Below are 19,423 nucleotides of genomic sequence, written 5' to 3'. Positions count from 1 at the left end.
TGATGTTCAGGGTGAAGAAGAGAAAATTAAGATATTTCCTCAGGAAAGAAAAAAACACACACAAAAGAAACTTCATTAATCTATACAGCAGAAACAAAATCGGAAAAAAAAAAGTGCTGTCTGCTAGTGGTTTTTTACCAGACAATTTGTCAATTACACAGTCAAAAGAAACCCTGGGGAATAAAAAGATGCCAAAGATGCTATTAAAATTTCCAAGTGAAGCCATATATAATTATTTTCAAACAAGTATAAGCTATGAAAATGCAAATACTTCAAGATGCTGAGTGAAAGATAGGATAAATCTACATTAGGCTTCAAAACTGATGCTACCAAGTGAGTCTAAGTTTGGGCCAGAGACAGGGAGATAATGATGTCTGCCCCTTCCCTGTTTGATAGGACGCTAAGGAGCCTTAAGATGAAATGCTCCCAGTGTGTCAAGGATGAGAAGAAACATAAATACAGCTCAGCCCCTGACATCAGTACATAACTACAAGATGGAATCAAATACATGAAACAATCAAAACAGAAGACAAATTCACTGACTCAGAAGACAAAGAAAACAAGGGAAGTGATTTGGCCAACCATTGCTCAGGCTGAGTAACCACCATTAGCACCATGGTCCCTGCAAAGAAAGTGGCTTTCTCCTTAAGCAGTCTTGACATCCCATGGGTTAGGGGTCAGCAAATTTTTCCTGAAAAGGGCAAGATAGTAAAGCTTTTAGACTTTGCAGACTATACAGTCTCTGCTGCATCTCTGCAGCCCTGCCATTATAGCACAAAAGGAGACACACACAATACATAAACAAGTGGCCATGGCTGTGTTTTAATAAAAACTTATTCACAAAAATGGGTGGTGGAATGTATTTGGCCTATGGGCCATAATTTGCCAACTCATGTCATAGGTGAGCCCATATGGCAAGGATAGCATCATTAATAGAGTCTACAAGGGCACCCAGCATTCTAATGATGGATATTTAATTGGGGGGAAAAACCCATTCCATTAGCTCATCACTATAAATACAAGGGCAGAGAGTTTAAAAGTCATCCCAAAGTGTGACTGAAGGCAGGAAATCAGAATTCTAGAAACAGGAAGAAGATGCTCATTTGAAATTCAGAGATTGCATTGTAAGTGGAAAGAGAAGAGAATGGGACCAAACATTTAGCATGTATTTACAGAAGTTCTCTTGGTAGACATGGCATGCATAGAGAATATGACTGAAGGAGGAAAAGGGACCCCCCCTTGCCACTTTCTGTGACTAGAACTTTTGAAGCTACTACTGCTGAGGGTGCATCATATGACAAGGTGTCATCTTCCTTTATCAGGGAGGCTTCCCAGATATTCTCAATTCACTAAGTTTGTATTAGCATCCTAAAATGCAGCTCTCCCCCAAAAGAAAAAAGCTAAATAGCTTCAGCATCGAATTTTATAGTTTAACACATATCACCAACGGTGCATGGACACAAATGTCTATTTTATGACCCTGGTAACTGTTTCACCAGAGGTCTCCACATCAGTCAAGAAACACACAAGCATGCATTTACATTGTATAATTTAAAAGCTTTATTTCCCCCCATAATTTGCAAATAGATTTCATATTAGTTCAACTGGAAGTTTTCTTCGTACAGTTGCCTTTCTCATTGACTATGCTGTTGGTGGGGAAAACTGCTTTCTCATGAGGGGAAGGGTTACATTTCATAGAGACGCTCTGAGCTAATCACATAAACAAGAGGGTTTGACCTGGCAGCCTCTGAGGCAGTCAAGGAGGTCAAGAAATCCTTTCAGCTAAAGGCCTAGTCAGGTGGGACTAGTTGCCAGGATCCTCTCTGCAGAACTGCCCAAACGTAGCTCTCTTTGACCAGGAAGCCTGGAAGTCAGACCATCTTCTCAGGCCCTGCCAAAATCCCATCCTCACTCCCGTGGCCTCATGTGGGAACATTTTATCCAAGCAAACCACTGGCTTTCTCCTTGAGGTCCAATGTGCACTCTTCACCAAGTGCAAGATTGATCTTCACTCCAAAGTTCACCGTTCACACAGTTTTTGGCTTGTGCTTTAGAGGCTGGTCTCTGCCTCTCCTAGGAGTGGTGGCATCACAGCAATGGAAGCACAAAGACCCAGGCAAGCACTGGTAGGTAGAGTGTGGGGGCACTGCTGCCAGATGTTCTCTGAGCGTGCATTACGGCAAACACTGCATTAGTGTGATTGGTGGGTAATTCTACATTGCAGATCATTCCTTCACAGCAAGACCTACACTCCTGTTACAAAAAGGAGAGAGGAAATGACAGTGAATAATAGAAGAGGGAAGGGGCAAAAGAAAGAAAGATAAAACAAAGGCTTCTTGAGCTCTATCTGAAGACAGACAATTGGAGTTGGTTATCCAATTTTGCATCATCTAGGCTCTTGGGTACCCTTCCCCCACCAGTGCCAATAGAATAGAAGGGGAAAACCATGCTGAAAGTCTTTTATCCTAACTGTGATTTATCTGCATCAAATCCAAGCATTAGCAAGGCAAAGAGGAAGAGAAACTGCGTAAGAGTGCTTGATTGAGTCCACAAATCTTCTAAAGGTTTGCAAGGGAAAACACTCAGACAAAAATGAAAGCTAGGAACCTTTCGGATTAGTCATTGATTTTCTTTCTCAGTGCTACTTGTTAGGGGATAATAATGACTCTCTATTGTCTATGCTAACACCTGATTCTTATCATTACAGCAACAATGGTTTACTAATTATGGTTGCTAAGTGGTGTAAGAAAAAATAAAGGCTTGTCCCTAACAGGTGTTTTCAGGGGATGTTTTCAGGTAATACCAAACCGTGCCAGGTACAATGCCTCAACCTGATAAACCCAGCCATTCATAGAGGCTTCCAGGATGACTAGGTATGATAAAGGCATCAACTCTAGGCATCCATATCAGTGGTTCTCAACCCTGGCTGCACATCAGAATCACCTTGGGGAACTTTTTAAAAAGATCCTGACACCCAGGACCTTACCCTGAGGCTCCATTTCAACTGGTCTGGAGAGCCTGCCAGCCTGCATCCCTCAACAACAAGCAGAGCTTGTAAAAGCTACCCAGGTGATTCTTGTGTAGCTAGAGCTAAAAGCCACTGATATGAGAATCATTTTCTGTAGTTATTACAGGGTAAATCAAATTCTAAAACCTCATGAAATGAACATATTTTCAATTCTTTCTTAAGCATTTCAGAATTCCAGGCATATAAAGGAGTGAAATGCTCATTTAGAATGACAGAATGAGAACGTTAAAGCGATCAATTGATCTAAAAGGTATCCACAGTTCATCATATTAAACTGAGGCTAATCCTTCAGACTCCCTTCCTCATCTAAGCAGAAGCAGTGGATAAGACAAGGGTTCCTTCATTTCTTTGGTCTCCATTTTATGTTTGCACGGAGTCTCTGTTCTTTGGTCTCCATTTTATCTTTGTATGGAGTCTCTGTTCTTTGGTCTCCATTTTACCTTTGTATGGAGTCTGTTCTTTGGTCTCCATTTTATCTTTGTATGGAGCCTTTCCTCAAAATGTAAACATGGTCCACATATTACTATCCTTCCTGCCTCTCCTTTGATCTACGACTTACATTACTAGCATGAAAGTTTAGACAATAACACACACACGATCCTTACCGTATGTTCAGAATCTCGGCTGTGGTGGCAACCGACAAAATGACATTCACTTCTGGAGGCACACTTTTTGGTGATGGATGTGCTTCTTCCGTGGCTGGTGAAGTGATGAACTGTCAAACAGTACTGTGTATCTAGGCAAGAGGAAACAAAAAACAAAACCAAGAAACAAGGTAATTTCAATATCCATATTACAAAAGAGATCTCTTAACAATTAATGCAGAAAGGACTCAAATTCAGGCCAGTCCTGGGGTTTTTAGGCAAGACATTTCATAGCAGTGAACTCTGAAGTTTCTAGGTGATATTTTTCAAAGGACACCAGCTTCTGAAGAATATATGTGTTTTGAAAATGAACGTAAATGGGCACTCATCCTGTGGTTTCAGTTAGAGCTGAGGAAAAACTGCAAGCATTTTATCAAAACATGGGTCTGCTCATTTGATATGAAAATATTTATGTCTCTGGCCCTCTCTCTCCCTCTGAAGCACGTTCTCGAAATCTAAAATAAAATGAAAATTGTGATGGTAAAACGCAATGGGTCAGAACAGTTGTTTCATTATACAGTTGTTTCATTATTCATCATTTTTCTCTTGTATACTAATAGGCCATGTGGTGAGCTGGGGTGAAAAGCAGGTGCTTCGAATTACACATCACAATCACCTTTTTCACTCATTTATTAAATTGTAAAACCTGCAATTCATTTTGCACCAACCTAATAATTTCTTTTTTTTTTTTTTTTTTTTTTTTTTTTTTTTTTTGAGACGGAGTCTCACTCTGTCCCCAGGCTGGAGTGCAGTGGCGTAATCTCGGCTCACTGCAAGCTCCGCCTCCCGGGTTCACACCATTCTCCTTCCTCAATCTCCTGAGTAGCTGGGACTACAGGCACCCGCCACCACGCCCGGCTAATTTTTTTTTGGATTTTTAGTAGAGACGGGGTTTGACCATGTTAGCCAGGATGACCTCGATCTCCTGACCTCATGATCCGCCCGCCTCGGCCTCCCAAAGTGCTGGGATTACAGGCGTGAGCCACCGCGCCCGGCTGCACCAACCTAATAATTTCTATTCTGGTTCTAATCCTACCAACATGTTAGACTTTTCTCATCCATGTATTTCCATTTTTTTTCCTCCTCTTTTACTTTCTCTGTTTCCCACCCACCACCTCCTGCTTAGTATAGCTACAGTACCTCATTTCTACCCAGAATTATCCTTAAGGTTTTAACCACTCACATTTTATTACTTAGGGTTCTTTGAAGAAGTTTCATTCAATATCCTAGGACATTATTCTTTGGTTCTGTGTCTCTTTTATACCAGAGGCCAATGAAATGCTTCTTAGTTTACTGATCAGAGACTACAATAGCAACGTCATAGAATGGGAAAAAAATTGGACTAAAGCTGAGAAGACTGGGCTTATGGAACTGCCTTTGTCATAGGTGAGCAAGTCATGGTAGATCTTCTGAGCTCATTTTTTTTTTTTTTTGGTTTTAGTAAAATGATAGATAGTAAGTGTCTTGATGCTTTGATACGGTTGTGATAAGCTTTACATAATACGAACAGTAGCAAACCCATATTGAGTGTGCACTATCAGCCAGGTACTCCTATAACTTGTGTTCAAGCATTCAATCTTCACCATAAGCCTTAAGGTAAGTCATATTAACAGCCTCATTTTACTGGTAAACTGAGGACAATTTCTTGCCCATGGTCACAGAGAAAGAAAATGGTGAAAAGTAGGATTCTAACCCAGTAGGTTTCCTAGGGCTTGCACTCTTAACCAGAACATTATTCTACTCCTCAGTATACTTAATATTAAACCACATGGCAATTGATATGGTTTGAATCTGTGTCTCACCCAAATCTCATATCAAACTGTGAGCCCCCATGTTGGAGAGGGGAGGTGATTAAATCATGGGGGTGGATCCTTCATGAATGGTTTAGTGCCATCCCCTTAGTGCTGTTCTTGTGATAGTGAGTTCTCATGAGATCTGCTTGTCTAAAACTGTGTAGCACCTCCCCCCTCTCTTTCTTGCTCCTGCAACCACCATGTGAGATGCCTCATTCCCTCTTTGCCTTCTGCCATGATTGTAAGTTTCCTGAGCCCTCCCCAGAAGCCAAGAAGACGCCAGCATCATGCTTCCTGAACAGCCTATGGAACCATAAGCCAATTAAATCTCTTTTCTTTATAAATGACCCAGTCTCAGGTGTTTCTTTATAGCAACGCAAGAACGGACTAATACAGTGATATAATGTAGAGTGCCATACAAGAGTAGCTGACTTCCAGATTCAAAAGGAAAGGGAGCCGCTAAAAGTTCTGGAGAAAACATTTCAATTTCTACTCTAAACAAAGAAGAATCGAAAACTGGTAGCTGCATGTGTTCATACAGAACGGGACACATGCTAAGGCAGCCCTAAAATGTCAGCATAAAAGCCAGGGTAAATAAAACAAGAAATGTCATTCTTGTCATATCCAGTTACACAGAAGACTTCTTTTAACAACACCAACAGACCACAGAAGTGAAGCTGTAAAGTAAAAAGGAAATCTGAGATGACAAAGAACAATAGCCATAGGCCTATTTGCCCCGAGAAATGGTTGACTATCACTCCCTGAAATGACAAAGTGAAAAGTACGAAGTTACACCCTCAATTAGAATTCCAGGTGGTTAGTATCTTTGGGACCTGCCTGGCCTATAGTAAGAATGTCCTATCATGCCATGCTGGAATGCAGAGCCATTCCGTATTGAGCCCATTAAGAGTCAGCCTCTCAGGTGGACTCGGCAGAGCAGACCCTCTTCCACCCTTCCCATCTCTGATGTTTTCTTGGTGGTGGAAAGCTGCAGCTTCTCCTTTGGTTCAGCCATGTTTCAACAGAGAAGAAATCCTAAAGCCCAGAAACAGCCATGCATCTTCTTTGCCTGCATGCTAAGATGGCTTTGGTCAACTAATGACAAATTGGAGCATTATGTACAGACCTAGAAGGAGCAGTGTTTTGGTACAATTCAAAACAATAGCATGAGCCATGAAGATAAGGCCTACCAGGTTGGACATCAGTGCTGCAGTTTACTACTGTTCTAACCCTTGCTGCCCAGCTTTCAAGGCAACTTAAAGCAAATTGTTAAAGAATGATACTCTCTGAAATAAATTAGTAAAGAGAAGCATCAACAAACCTTGAAAACTTTGAAATAACAAAGATAAATTTCTGTTGAAAATGTAGAAATAAATCCCCAAATACATACAATCATGCATGCACATACACTCATAAGCGCACACACAACTTAAGGATGATCCCTTGACAGAAATGTAAAAGAACCTCAAGAAAAACATATTTTGTTAATTAATTATTCTTGAAAATAAATAACAAAAAACACTGTCCACATGGATGCCACAGCCATTTGTGCTAATTTATGGCATACGATTCTCAGGCATAGTAGAGGTCTCCAATGTATTTATTGGATTAGTATTTATTAGCTCCACACATTGGCTGTAACTGGAAGAGGTAAAGCTATGCCACTGCTATAAATAATGTGGTACTGGAATTTCCAAAAGATTCAGGGTAACAGTAGACCAAAACTAGTTACCTCTAATTCTGTAAGAGTTTTTTTTTCTTGGCCTTTTATATCTGAAAAACCTAAAAAACAGTACATCCTAAAATCTGAACAATCTGATCTCCTAAGTAGGGTTTTAACATTTCAATTCATCCATCAGCACATTCTGTCTGCTTTACTTCCAAGTTCATATGCGTTCAATCATTCACCTCCCCACCTCCTCTGCTCCTACCAACCTAGTCCAAATTCTCATCTTCTGTCTGAAGATGAGAGTCCTCATTTGGAGTTCCCTCCTACTCTTGTCCCCAACCCTCCATTCTCTACACAGCAGCCAGAGCAATATTTTGGAACACAACTGCTATGTATTCCCTAGCTTAAAACTCCCTACCGCCTTCTCATCACCTTTACAATAAAATCCAAACTATTAGAAAAAAGAAGCTCTTGCATATCCTGGCCCTTACTTCCCTCTCGGATGCTTCCTCCATCTCCCACTAAGCCTCTGCAACCAGTCTCCTTCCCGTTCATTGAAGAGGCCAAGCCAACTATCACCCTTGAAAACTCTGCATTTGCGATTCCCTCTTCCCAGTATGTTCTTCCCACAAATCTCCATATGGCAGCTTGCTACGGTCACTCAGGTCTTAGTTCTAAGGTACAGTTCTCAGAGAAGATTTCCCTGACTATCTAATCAGAGGCTTCCATTCATTCTGTCAGCAAATATTTACTGCGTAAACATGGGCCAGGCACTGGATTAGGCACTGGGATATATCAGTAAACTAAACAAACCAAAAAGATACTTGGAAGTTTGTTAAATGAATGAATGAGTTTCCCAAATATCAATGTATCTCAAGAGTATAGAAATCATCCTTTGTTTTGAGATGGTAAGTATGACTTTTCTAGAGGTATAATCAAGTATTTCTGAAATTCTGAGAATGACTTAATATTGTGGTCTATGTGTTCTCCCTGGTAAATAACATTTAAGAAATTCTTCCTTAAGGTACTCAACTTCAATTTGAGGCTTTGACACCAGTTTCCAAGAACTCTCAATATAGTCTGATGTCCAGATAGTCTCAGAAAAAAATACATCTGATTCCTAAAGAACATCATCAAGTAGGAGAGATTCAAATGAAATGAGATCACAGAAGTCTTCCAAACTCAGCACACTTACTTTGTGGACACCATTTGTCTTCTGCCCATCGATTGCAGTTATAATTATCCCCTGCGTTTTCACAAGTAAAGCACTTGAAGCTATTTGGAAATGGTGTAGCTTTAAAGAAAAAAGCAAAGTGAAACAGTAAGCTACAGAAGATAAAAATTTCAAACATCGAACATGGTACAAAATGAGCAACTTTAACAGATGAAACAAAACTTATAAGCTTTCATCCTTACAATTTCTGTTTCTAGAGAGCTACATTTACTCATCAGGCTTTTGGGGAATTTTCTTTATTCCCTTTTGTTTAAACATGTCTTCTAAGAATTGCCACTATAGAGTGATGAAAGTGGTCCCACAGCTACTTTGAAAGATGCATAGTATTGTTCTATTATCATTTATAATTTGGGAATAAGTAGGGGTTGAGGGGGTGGATGAGGGCAGTAGAGGTATTGGAACACATGTGTCATCCCTGAAAAGAACTGGAGTCAGATTAACCTGAGTTTGAATTCTGTTCTCCCCACAGATTAGTTGTGTGATTTTTTAAAATTCTAAGATATAATAATATTTATATTAATAATGAAGATCCCCATGACTTGCAGAGGTATAATGAGGATTAAATGGGAAGTTGCAAGAAAATACCTTGTAGTCTCTAGCACGTCAAATCATGCTGGTTTCTGTCCATATGCACTTCCAATACAGCTACATTTAACCTCAAACATGTAATCTCATCTGATATATGTCAATTATCACAACATTAGACCTTGGCCAGGAATATAACATTTAATATGAGGATGATAGTAATTCTTAAGCCCTTATAATGAGGCCAGTTTGTTATGGAAAGAAGAATTTCTGAGTTGCTGGTAGTCTGGACTGAGAGCAACTTGTCTTTATGCCTTTTTTTTTCTTTTGGCCTTGTATCTTGTAATTTTAGTGGACAAGAAGAAAAAAATAAAATAATTTGACATTTCTGTGTAGACCAGGTATAGGACCCTGTGTAAAACTTTCAATTCTCCCATTTTCGTAAGACAAAGACACTGTTTCATTCTCTTCATTCTATTAGTAAGACAGTAACCATCTTAGTAATATAGCTACAAGATGGGGTGAAAATCAGAAAGCAGTGGGTATTTCAGATAAAGGGGAGGATATGTATGGTAGCACAAAACAAGAACAAAATATCAAAAGCTAAAGTTTGGAGGACAAGAAGTTAAATACTGAGAATATATTTCAGTTTTGCCTATGTTCAAAAGTGTATTAGCAGGAAAATAAATAATGACATCCATTTTCACCAATTAAATCAGTACAGTTAAAAACTACTTATAGTCAATGCTGGCAGGTAAATGGTTAAAGTATAAATTGGCACAACCTTTTTGATTTAGTAATTCCAATTCCAGGAAATCTATTCTAAGGTCATTAGCCAACTGAAGAAATAGTGAATTTAAAATGATTTTCAATGAATAATTATTTAACATTTAGTTTGCTTGTGATTTATTTTTCTTTCTGATATAAAGTGTGGGGGAATAGTGAAATAAGCTACAGACCAGCCTTATGATTTTTTTAAATGTAGAAGACATTAAACTATCTTCAAAGACATTGGAAAATATTCAAAATATGTATAAAGAGGGAAAAACTGTGTAAACTACATTTGTACTATCTCAGTATATCACATATGTAAATACACATACATAGAAAAAATACTGGAAGGAAATATTCCAAAAGAAAAGCTCCTTTGAATCTTGAGGTTATGAATGAATTTTATTTTCTTCTATATGTTTTCTGTCTCTTTGGAATTTTCTATAATGAACATGTATTACTTTTTTGTCTTTTTTAAAATGATTTTTTTTCTCATCATAAAATTGTACTAAGCTTAAAAATTTCAAAATTTGCAGAGAAGTTAGGGTCTATGAAAATGACGTCTGTGCCATGTCTTTCAGCTATCAGTATACAATTATTACCAATTTAGAAATGTATAATGGTAGTTCAAGGTGTGTATGTGTAGTATATGTAAGTATATGTACATGTCTATAGTATACATGTGTATATACGCACACACACACAGAGATGACTGTCCCAAATAATAAAGCACAAAGTAAAGAACAGTAATGATACAGATCTCATTTATGAGTAGTATAAGAAGAGGGGGTTCTCACACCTGACCATGTATCAACCGTATCAGAAGAGCTTCTTAAAAAAGAAAAGCAGAGAAAAAAGATATAAATATATTCTGCATCTCACCCTCTTGACTATTAAATCTCTGGAGAAGTGATTAGGGATATGCAGTTAAAAATCCTTTCATCATGATTCTGATACTCTTCCAGGCATGGGAACTACAGGTACCCACATGTATACCAAATAATTTTTTATTTATAAGAATCACTCTCTAATAAAGTATATCAAAGACGTTTTACTTGTCTGAAAAGAAAGGAGGGTTAATGACATATGTATACAAACACATATCTAGACATATGTATGTAAAATGTATTAACATATATATCCTGTATGTGTTACTAATATTTGCCTATCTTTAGACTATTAGTGGAAAATTTGAGTCTTATGTAACCTTTGCTAATGGTGATTATGCGCGGTAGTAATGAAAATCCAGGTGATATTTCCCTCCAAATTTCAAACATACAAATCTGTTTTCAAAATTGTTAATGGCCATTTGAAAGAATTAATAGATCATTTATGCAGAAACATGCAACAGCCAATTTCCTTCTCCAGGGAAGACAGACAAAGAACAATGAATTTCCTCTACTATGCCATGATTAGGAACAGTGCTCCAAAAGTTTTTTTTAAAACAAGAATGCTTTTAAAACTTCAGCAGGAAGCCAGACCATTTTAAGGAAGTGGAGAAAATTTCACTTACCATACGCTTACCCATAGAAGTAATGGAGACTTTCTGTTTTATTCTAGGGATAAAACAAATGTTCTGGGAAAGACGAAGTTACAATAAATGGAAAAGGGGGCTTCATATTAACACTCTGGCCCCACAGCCATGAACTAGGATGGCAACCACCACTACTTACGGTCAAGAGGAGGCCTCACATTATAGAAGTTGATGTTCTTGGCAAATGCCCAGCTTTCTGAGAAGATAACGATCTGGACAACAGCTATAGCGAGAGCGTGACAGAGGAGCAGCATGCTGACCTCGTGTGCTGGGCAGTCCGAACTCTTATATCTATGGTGAAAAGACACACTGGTTCAGTTTCTTTATATTTTACATCAGTGGGTTTGCGTTTTGCTTCTGTTTGGAAAGCTCCATTATCCAAATATATCCAACCATCTATCTGTTGTGTAGGGCCAGGACCTGCGAGTAAATTGCATTGTTTTTGATCAAATGAAAGCTAAGTAATGACCTCCTTCTACTGGTCAGGCCTCTGCACTAGCCAGCTCGGCTTTAGCAGAACACTCGATGGCCTTTTGAGTTCAGGAAGGACAAGCAGGCAGAGCTGGCCTGGCTGCACCCCGTTCCCTCAGTGACTGCAGCTAGCTGGTTTCCTCTGTGCTGAATCACTGGATTTCTTAAATCAACCGTGGTTCTGAGGCATGTTGAGCCAAAGTCACTGGACCACCTATCTGTCAGTTCCATTCCTTGAGTCAACATTTGCATTTGATAAATTTTGCAACTCTTTCAAAACCTAGAAGAAACAATAAAAGTGGGAGCAGTGAGAAGGACAGCAGGGGAAAGGACAAGGAGTCTGAGAAATAAAATCTCTGCCAGATCCTAGAGCACACCGACATTGAGAAGAGAGACAAGAGTCGTTGTGAACTGCCAGCCCCTCCTGTTTCTGTCACCCTGGGCACAAGAAGCTGCCAGGAGGCTCTAGAGGAAACAGAATAAAAGTTGTCTGAAAAGCTGACAACCATATAATGTTAGTCCTGGTCCACAAATACTACTCACCGCATTTATAGACTTCAAGTAGGCAGGGGAAAATCCCAACAAAATGACAGACAGGCACATAGCACTGAGTAAAAGATATGACATCTTAAGCCCCCTGGCTCTACTCCCCCAGAGGCAGAACTGGTAGCAAGAAAATTTATAATGTCACCACTGACAGGTTTCCTTTGACAAGGAGGAGGTGTGGGCAGCAGAAAAAGTATGTAACCGGGAACCCGAAGACTTTGGTTCAGGTGCTGGCTCTGCTATTTATTAGCTGCCTGACCTTGGGCAAGCTCTTGAAACTCTATTAACCTCAATTTCCTCATCTGTAATGTGGCTTAATAATACCTACACTGCCCACATATTTAGGTAAATGTGAGCGTCAAATGTGGGTTCAGAAAGGATCACATAGGATTGTGTACATAAAAGAACTCATCATAAAAGTTCTGTGAAAATACTAGAATACTAGAGTTCAATAATATTGGCTGAACTCCTTCTTGCTGAATCAACTGGTTTCAATGGGTTTAGGGAATATTTCAAAGGAAAAAGGTTTGATCTCTGCATATACAAGCATAATCCTTCACATGCACATTTTGTTTGAACCCAGAGCAATAATGCATAGATTCTAGGAATTTTCTTCCCTCTCTTATTGTGGGTATACTGATTTTGCATGTGTCACTAATAAGGCCTGCCCATGGGGATGGAACTAAATTATTAGACAATACATAGCCACAACATCCTATCATCCCTATCGATGGTGTTTGCCACTGATAGAACTGAGCTGCTAAGAAAGTACTCAGAGTTATAAAACAACAGCAGAGTTATAAAACAGCAACCACTTTTGTGAGTATGTTTCAAAAAACAATAGCTAAACTTTCTACACTGCATTATAGCTCATGTACATAATCATACCTAGTGATATATAAAAATATATATAATTCTTTCCTGGTTCATTTTAGAAACCAAGATTGACCTTTCAGTTATTGGATTTCTAAATTCCATTCTTATGCTCTTTCTGAAGAAATGGACAGTTAGCAAATAATATTATCCCTTACAGTCAAGTGGTTGTACTGATACAGATTCTGCTTCTCCTATTCATTTCTCTGAGTTGGTCTATTCCATAGTCATTATTATACCCTTCTTTATACCAGTGGAGACCCTTTGAGTGGGGGAGACTAATCCCTTTTTCACAGTCTCAGAAGGACTATGTTCCAGTAGCAATCTTCAAGTGTTCTTATAGTATGGAGAGAAGGCCTAAGATACAGGTTTCAGTGTCACGTTATCTACATTCAAATCTCTTTTTCACTACTAAGCAACTATGGGACCTTAGACAAGTTGCTGAAGATTTCCAAGTCTTGGCTTCCTCATCTCTAGAACAAGCATAGGATAGTACTTACCTCATAGTTTTGGAGTGAGGACTGAACGACCCAGTGCATAGGGAAGCTAAGCACATAGTTTGCACGCGCTGAGTGCATGTGCTGAGCACATGGTTAAAGCTCTATTTATTGAGCACTTTCTACTCAATAGTAAAGAGCATTGGCTCAAATACCTGTATCCAAAACTGCTATTTGGTGCAAGTTCCTTAACTTCCCTGTACCAAAATTTTTGCATCTATAAAATGGGAGTAATAATACCCACTTCATAGGGTTGTAGGAATTAAATTAACGCTTGTAAAGTACTTAAATGAGTTACGTGTGTGGAATTTTGCTAATTTTTACTAAGTAAGCACTTACTATTATGAACAAATCCCCAGTTTGGTATCACAAGTAAGAAGTTTGGTTTTCCTCATGTAATCTCAGTGTGAGACAAAAGCCCATTCCTTCATTCAACATGTTGTTATTGATACCTAATAAATAACAAGTTATTGTTATCGCTGACTCCCCAACAAGGTCTTGACTCTAATGCAAATTGCATTTTAGAGGGAGAAGACAGGCAATACATGCGGGCAAAACATAATTTCAGATAGTCATAAGTTTCATGAAGGAAACACAATAAGGTGAGACGATGGTGAATAGCAGGTGCTACTTTACACAGACAAGGACCCAGTATGTCTCTCTGAGTAGTTGACATTCGAACAGGTAAATTAAATGATGGGAAAGAATCAGCCAAGCAAAGAATCAAGGGAAAAGTAACCAAGGTCCTAAGATGGGAAGAAGCTTGCCTCTTGGGGGGAACTCAAAAAAAGCAGCCAGTGTGGCTGGAACACGAAGAAGGAGGGGACTGGACAGTCAGGGAGTCGGTGGGACCAGATCACACAGATGCTTACAGGCCATGGCAAGAATTTTGAGTCCAGCAAAATCAAGAAATTTTTGAATTTAGACCATCTAATTGTGAAAAATGCCAAGAATGCTTTTTCTCTGTCAAGTAATTGGTCCCAGATTCCTAGTCTTATCTCTAGTTCCTGAAATAAAGGGATATAAATGATAGTGAACATAGAGGAATATGGAATTCAGATACACTGCAAAGGTCTCTCTAAGAATAAATGATAGACAACTTAAAAACAACTGATTGAAAACAAACACAAGGATTAGGCTTCTTTCTGGTTTTTCCATCCTTCAAAATAGCACTGTAGGAACCCTAGTGCCATTATCATTGTACAAGTGAGGAAACCGTGGTTTAGCAGCAACATATGTAATGATCCCAGCACACTGCTCAGAACATAGCATCCTCTCAAAAAACTTCCACATAGCACAGCCTACCCTGCTAAACTTGAAAACTAACGAGAAGTATACCAAAAATTGCTTCCATATAGACAAAATTTATTTTCATTTCCATTTTTAACTAAAACAGCATAGACTTATTCTATCAAAATTCTGCAAAACTGCCAAAGTTTTGCCTGTCAAGTGAGGAAAGTACTAAATAAAAATGTCTTCTATTTCCAGAGCATGTTTTCTAATCTATTACCATCTACTGCTTCTTCCTGAGCACCTATATCTATCTCTATCTACTCTTCAGTGTGTAGGTTTGTGTTAACATGACTTTTATTTTTCACAACTCAAACACATTAGGATAATGAAAAAGTAAATGGCTAACTATAGTAGCTGACAGTTGTTTTACATTTAGAATCATTTCACAGAGACTCTGAACTAAAAATTATCTGCTGAGACTTTGCTGAGTAGGCTTTCATTGCAGTCTTTGTGGCAGATCAAGGTCACAATAGAGCTTATATTTTGCTCCAGAGGGGGAGAAATCTTTCATATGGATGAGATTAAGCCATTCAGGTTATTTTGTCCTAAGCCATCACATAGAGCAGTGTTACTTCTTCATATGCGAAGACAGGTGACCTATGAACGTCTTCAGGTTATTTGTGTCTAGACATGTTTTCCCTCTGGGTGGAGTATCTCAAAGAAATCCACATAATCGATTGTAGAGACTCACATAATGGTTAAGAGCGACTTCTTGCTGTTTCAGAATACGGCTATAATAATTTGGCTTCCTGTGACTTAGACATTTTCATATTTTGACACTAAGAGAAAAAGTTCCACATAGATATTAGGTATCGTGACTTCAAGCGTAGCTCAAAACATTTTTCCCAACACAGAGCTTATTACCTTCATCCATCTTTCCCACATAGTAGGCCTAGTCAGAAATCCCTCACCTATGGTACTGATCTTTCCTGTGTTTTATGAGTCCTCCCTTCGGAAGATACATTAATACTTGCTCCAGAATGCAGAGTGCTTCTTTGCCAGAAGGAAGGGATTTCTGCAAGGCAATATTTATAGGGATACAGAAGGGATGGGCAACTCTCAGGCTTCCAGAGAATGGCAGGTAGCCAGATTTGTAAATTTAGGAAACCCCACCTAGGACTTTGGCCTATTACTGACCAGAATCAAGGACTTACCTGGCACTTGGTCCAGAAGCATGACTATTTCCCAAGTCTGAGCTCGGATAATCATCTCATCCAATGTGTGGCATTTTACACTTCCAGGGAAAAGACAGAAAGTTGACGGGGTCTTCAGGAAGCAGCACATCTTTGACATCATAAACTCTTTTGAGGTAGGAAAATGACCCACATTTTTTTTTTGTTATATTCCCCAGGCCATGCTCAGTGCATGCTAGATACTCAGTAGATACTTTATGGAATAGAGCCAACCTCATTAGCTATGACCTATAAAGAGCGCCTTAGCTAGTAAGCAAGACAAAAGTTGTGGGCAGTAAAGAATTGGCAGGGTGTCCAAAGATGATAAAGAAATGATGAAAGGTGATTTGAAAAAGAAGAGACTAAACAAAGGTGGCAAATGCTGCCATTTCTTGCACAATTGCTAAAAATGAGTCAGCAAGCACAAGGCCAACTTCAGCTGCCAATAAAATAAATGAAATACATAATGTAAGGGGAACAGCTCTACTAAGTCCAACATGCCTATCAACACTCACATTCACACCTTCCTGCAAGCACCACTTATCTCACAGTAAGACACTTTAATGACATCTTTAACAGGCCTGGCTTCCCTTGTAAAAAGAATAGAAGGCAAAGTGGAAATTCAAAATGAGAGCAGAAGTTTTACTCAGAAAGAATGGAATAGACAAAAAGACTCCTCTTCCAAAGGGAAATTGGCCAGAAAAGTTTACCATTTACTTGCTTCTGGCTGTTAGGCCAGGTTGGCAACTGGAGATATTTTGGTTCCCATTAAATTTAGGAAGAACACAGGCGGGGCTTAGTCAAGACCAGGTGCTCACTCCCTTCCTTGCAAGGGAACTGAGGCTTCAGTTCCTAACCTTCCCTGGGCGTTGGGAACCCAGTTCTACGGCTTCAATTTCTCTTTGCCAATAGGTTCTCTATTTCTGGTACATGGAGTGTTGTTTTCCCCCACAAATTTAAATATGAATTATTTTAATTTTAATATATTTAAGCTAGCATTCTATGTGCCTGAAGCAGAATAGGAGAGAGAAGTTGAGCTTACAATCAACCCCATCATCTTGATCTGACGATTAGATCTCTATAGAGCACAACAGACTTTACTCTTGGATAACAACATTCAATAGGAAAAAATAAAATCATGATTCAGCCTCAGCCTTCACTATAGCTTGCCCAAACCTTGAAAGTAGTGCAATTATAAGTCATGCATTTGTACCAGGTACTGTACTAAGCACACCGTCCTTGTGCGCTCAAAAATTATTGGGACCAAAAGTCAATATGAGCCACTGGTAAGATGTGACTGACAAGAATTAATACAATCATCTTTGAGAGGAGGAATAACAATGAGCTTTAGGTTCAGAAATACCTAGAAGAAAATTCTGGTTCTACATTTACCGATCAGGTGGCCACAGAGTTAAGAAATACTGTGCCCATTTGCCAGTAAGAAAAGTGAGGCTTAGAGTCACACAGGAAACTTCTAAATTGTGGTGTGGATTGAGCACAATTACATAAGTAAAATACATTTCACTTAGATGGGGTTCAAGAAATCTTAGGTGCCTGCTTCCCGCATTTCTCCCTCCTTCACCCTTGCTTTAGACATCATTAGCAGCAGAATAGAGATCAGATCAAGTGGCATAAATGTTCAGCTTCATCGCATACTGGCTGGAGTAAATCTGGTCAACAGGATTGAGTTCTGTGCACTGATTTCTTAAGATTTAGAAATTCTCTCTATTGCAACCAAGGGAAAGTTGGAATGAATGACTGCCAAGGTCCCTTCCACTTCTAATATTCTGTAATTTTTATGGAAAGAGATTAATGAAGAATTCTAGTTATTCCATAAAGAGTCATAAATGTAATACAGCAGTCCCATCACATTTCAGATTCCTGCTGTACTGCTTTAAATAATCTAAACTTACAAAAAAATCTCATCAAGCACAGGATCAAAAACTCACCAGAAATAAGTAACTCATTTTTTAAGTATAAAGCTGTATATTTTGCAATGCCAAAGACAGAAGCTTTTTCTACTACATGCAACCTGATCAAAGAGAATGTCTAAAGCAGCACTGATGTTAAAATAATTTCATTATGCAAATCAATTTTCAATCTAATCATGAATTAATACATGGCCCATAAGTGTATAATTTGGGTGGAGAAACAGTCTAATCAATTTTAAAGACATCTTTTTAAATGTGATTCAAATTTTAAGAAAAAGCTAAAAGACTCTTCTAAGGTAATAGCTCTTCAACTACATTTCTGTCAAAGACGGGATTTTATACCTTTCTGGAGAAGGCTTTCATGACACCAGAAAGGTAATATGGTAAGAGCTCCACATAGAAAAAATTTAAAAGCAGTGAGGCGCGGTGGCTCATGCCTGTAATCCCAGCACTTTGGGAGGCCGAGGTGGGCAGATCATGAGATCAAGAGTTCGAGACCAGCCTGACCAACATGGTGAAACCCTGTCTTTACTTAAAAAATACAAAAATTAGCTCGGCTGGTGGCACGTGCCTGTAATCCCAGCTACTCAGGAGGCTGAGGCAGGAGAATCACTTGAACCTGGGAGGCGGGGATTGCAGTGAGCCGAGGTCATGCCACTGCACTCTAGCCTGGGTGACAGAGTGAGACTCTGTCTCACAAAAAAGAAAAGAAAAAAAAAAAAAGAAAAGCTTAGATGTTTAGGAATTAGAAACTCCCTTTAAAAAGAATCAAGATTGGTTTGCCATGTCTTATCTAACTATTTGGACAAATGGTAGGAACCTAATAAGTGCGTTGATCACATTTGAGAGTCTCCTTCACACAGGTGAAATAATTTTTACCCTGTTTGCTTCCATAAATGATTTTTAGGAGGCTTATGCCAAGTCATGTATGCATTAAAGCTCTTAAAATACTGAATAAAACCCATACTGGATGAGAGGATAGTAAAGATCCTAACCCCTTCCATGAACGAAGCACTCAGCTGTGCGTTTCCCTTTGCTCTGTACTTCCTAGAAGCCAGGGGAGACATGGGACACACTGATTCTCATTATTTGAGAAAAAATAACTCTTCCTGATACTTAATTCTCTAATTAATGAGTCATACCAGCTACAATATAGGGGGCACCAAACAACATATGAATAACACCTGAAATTTGTTTTGAGGACCTCCAGATGTATCCATCATTTGGCCATTTATTTATTTTTCTTGAGACAGAGTCTCGCTCTGTCATCAGGCTTGAGTGCAGTGGTGCGATCTCGGCTCACTGCAACCTCCACCTCCCGAGTTCAAGCGATTCTCCTGCCTCAGCCTCCTGAGTAGCTGGGACTAGAGGCGTGTGCCACCACGCTCAGCTAATTTTTGTATTTTTAGTAGAGACAGGGTTTCACCATGTTGGCCAGGATG

The 19,423-nt window shown here is 39.0% G+C and overlaps 1 protein-coding gene across 17 annotated transcripts in view; it reads right to left on the bottom strand.

Moving 5' to 3' along the window:
- Nucleotides 1-1,470: 1,470 nt before the first annotated feature.
- The window catches only part of LYPD6B (LY6/PLAUR domain containing 6B), a 176,109-nt gene continuing 158,156 nt past the window's right edge, over nt 1,471-19,423 (bottom strand). For 7 of the 17 annotated variants that reach the window (XM_055380178.2, XM_055380180.2, XM_019021653.4 and 4 more), the window contains 4 exons: nt 11,338-11,489; nt 8,330-8,428; nt 3,634-3,764; nt 1,474-2,253 (listed from right to left, as the gene is read on the bottom strand). In XM_055380178.2, coding sequence (XP_055236153.1) covers nt 2,089-2,253; nt 3,634-3,764; nt 8,330-8,428; nt 11,338-11,489 — 547 coding nt within the window. In that variant the 3' untranslated portion in view covers nt 1,474-2,088. Of the gene's footprint in view, nt 2,254-3,633; nt 3,765-8,329; nt 8,429-11,337; nt 11,490-19,423 lie in introns of all 17 variants that reach the window. The other 10 variants (XM_055380175.2, XM_004032636.5, XM_063694834.1 and 7 more) reach the window with 2 other exon arrangements.

Source organism: Gorilla gorilla, chromosome 11 (assembly GCF_029281585.2).
Source record: "Gorilla gorilla gorilla isolate KB3781 chromosome 11, NHGRI_mGorGor1-v2.1_pri, whole genome shotgun sequence".
Classification (NCBI taxonomy): Eukaryota; Metazoa; Chordata; class Mammalia; order Primates; family Hominidae; genus Gorilla; species Gorilla gorilla.
Note: the sequence above shows the minus strand (reverse complement) of the source record. Positions and strands in the feature narration are given on the sequence as shown.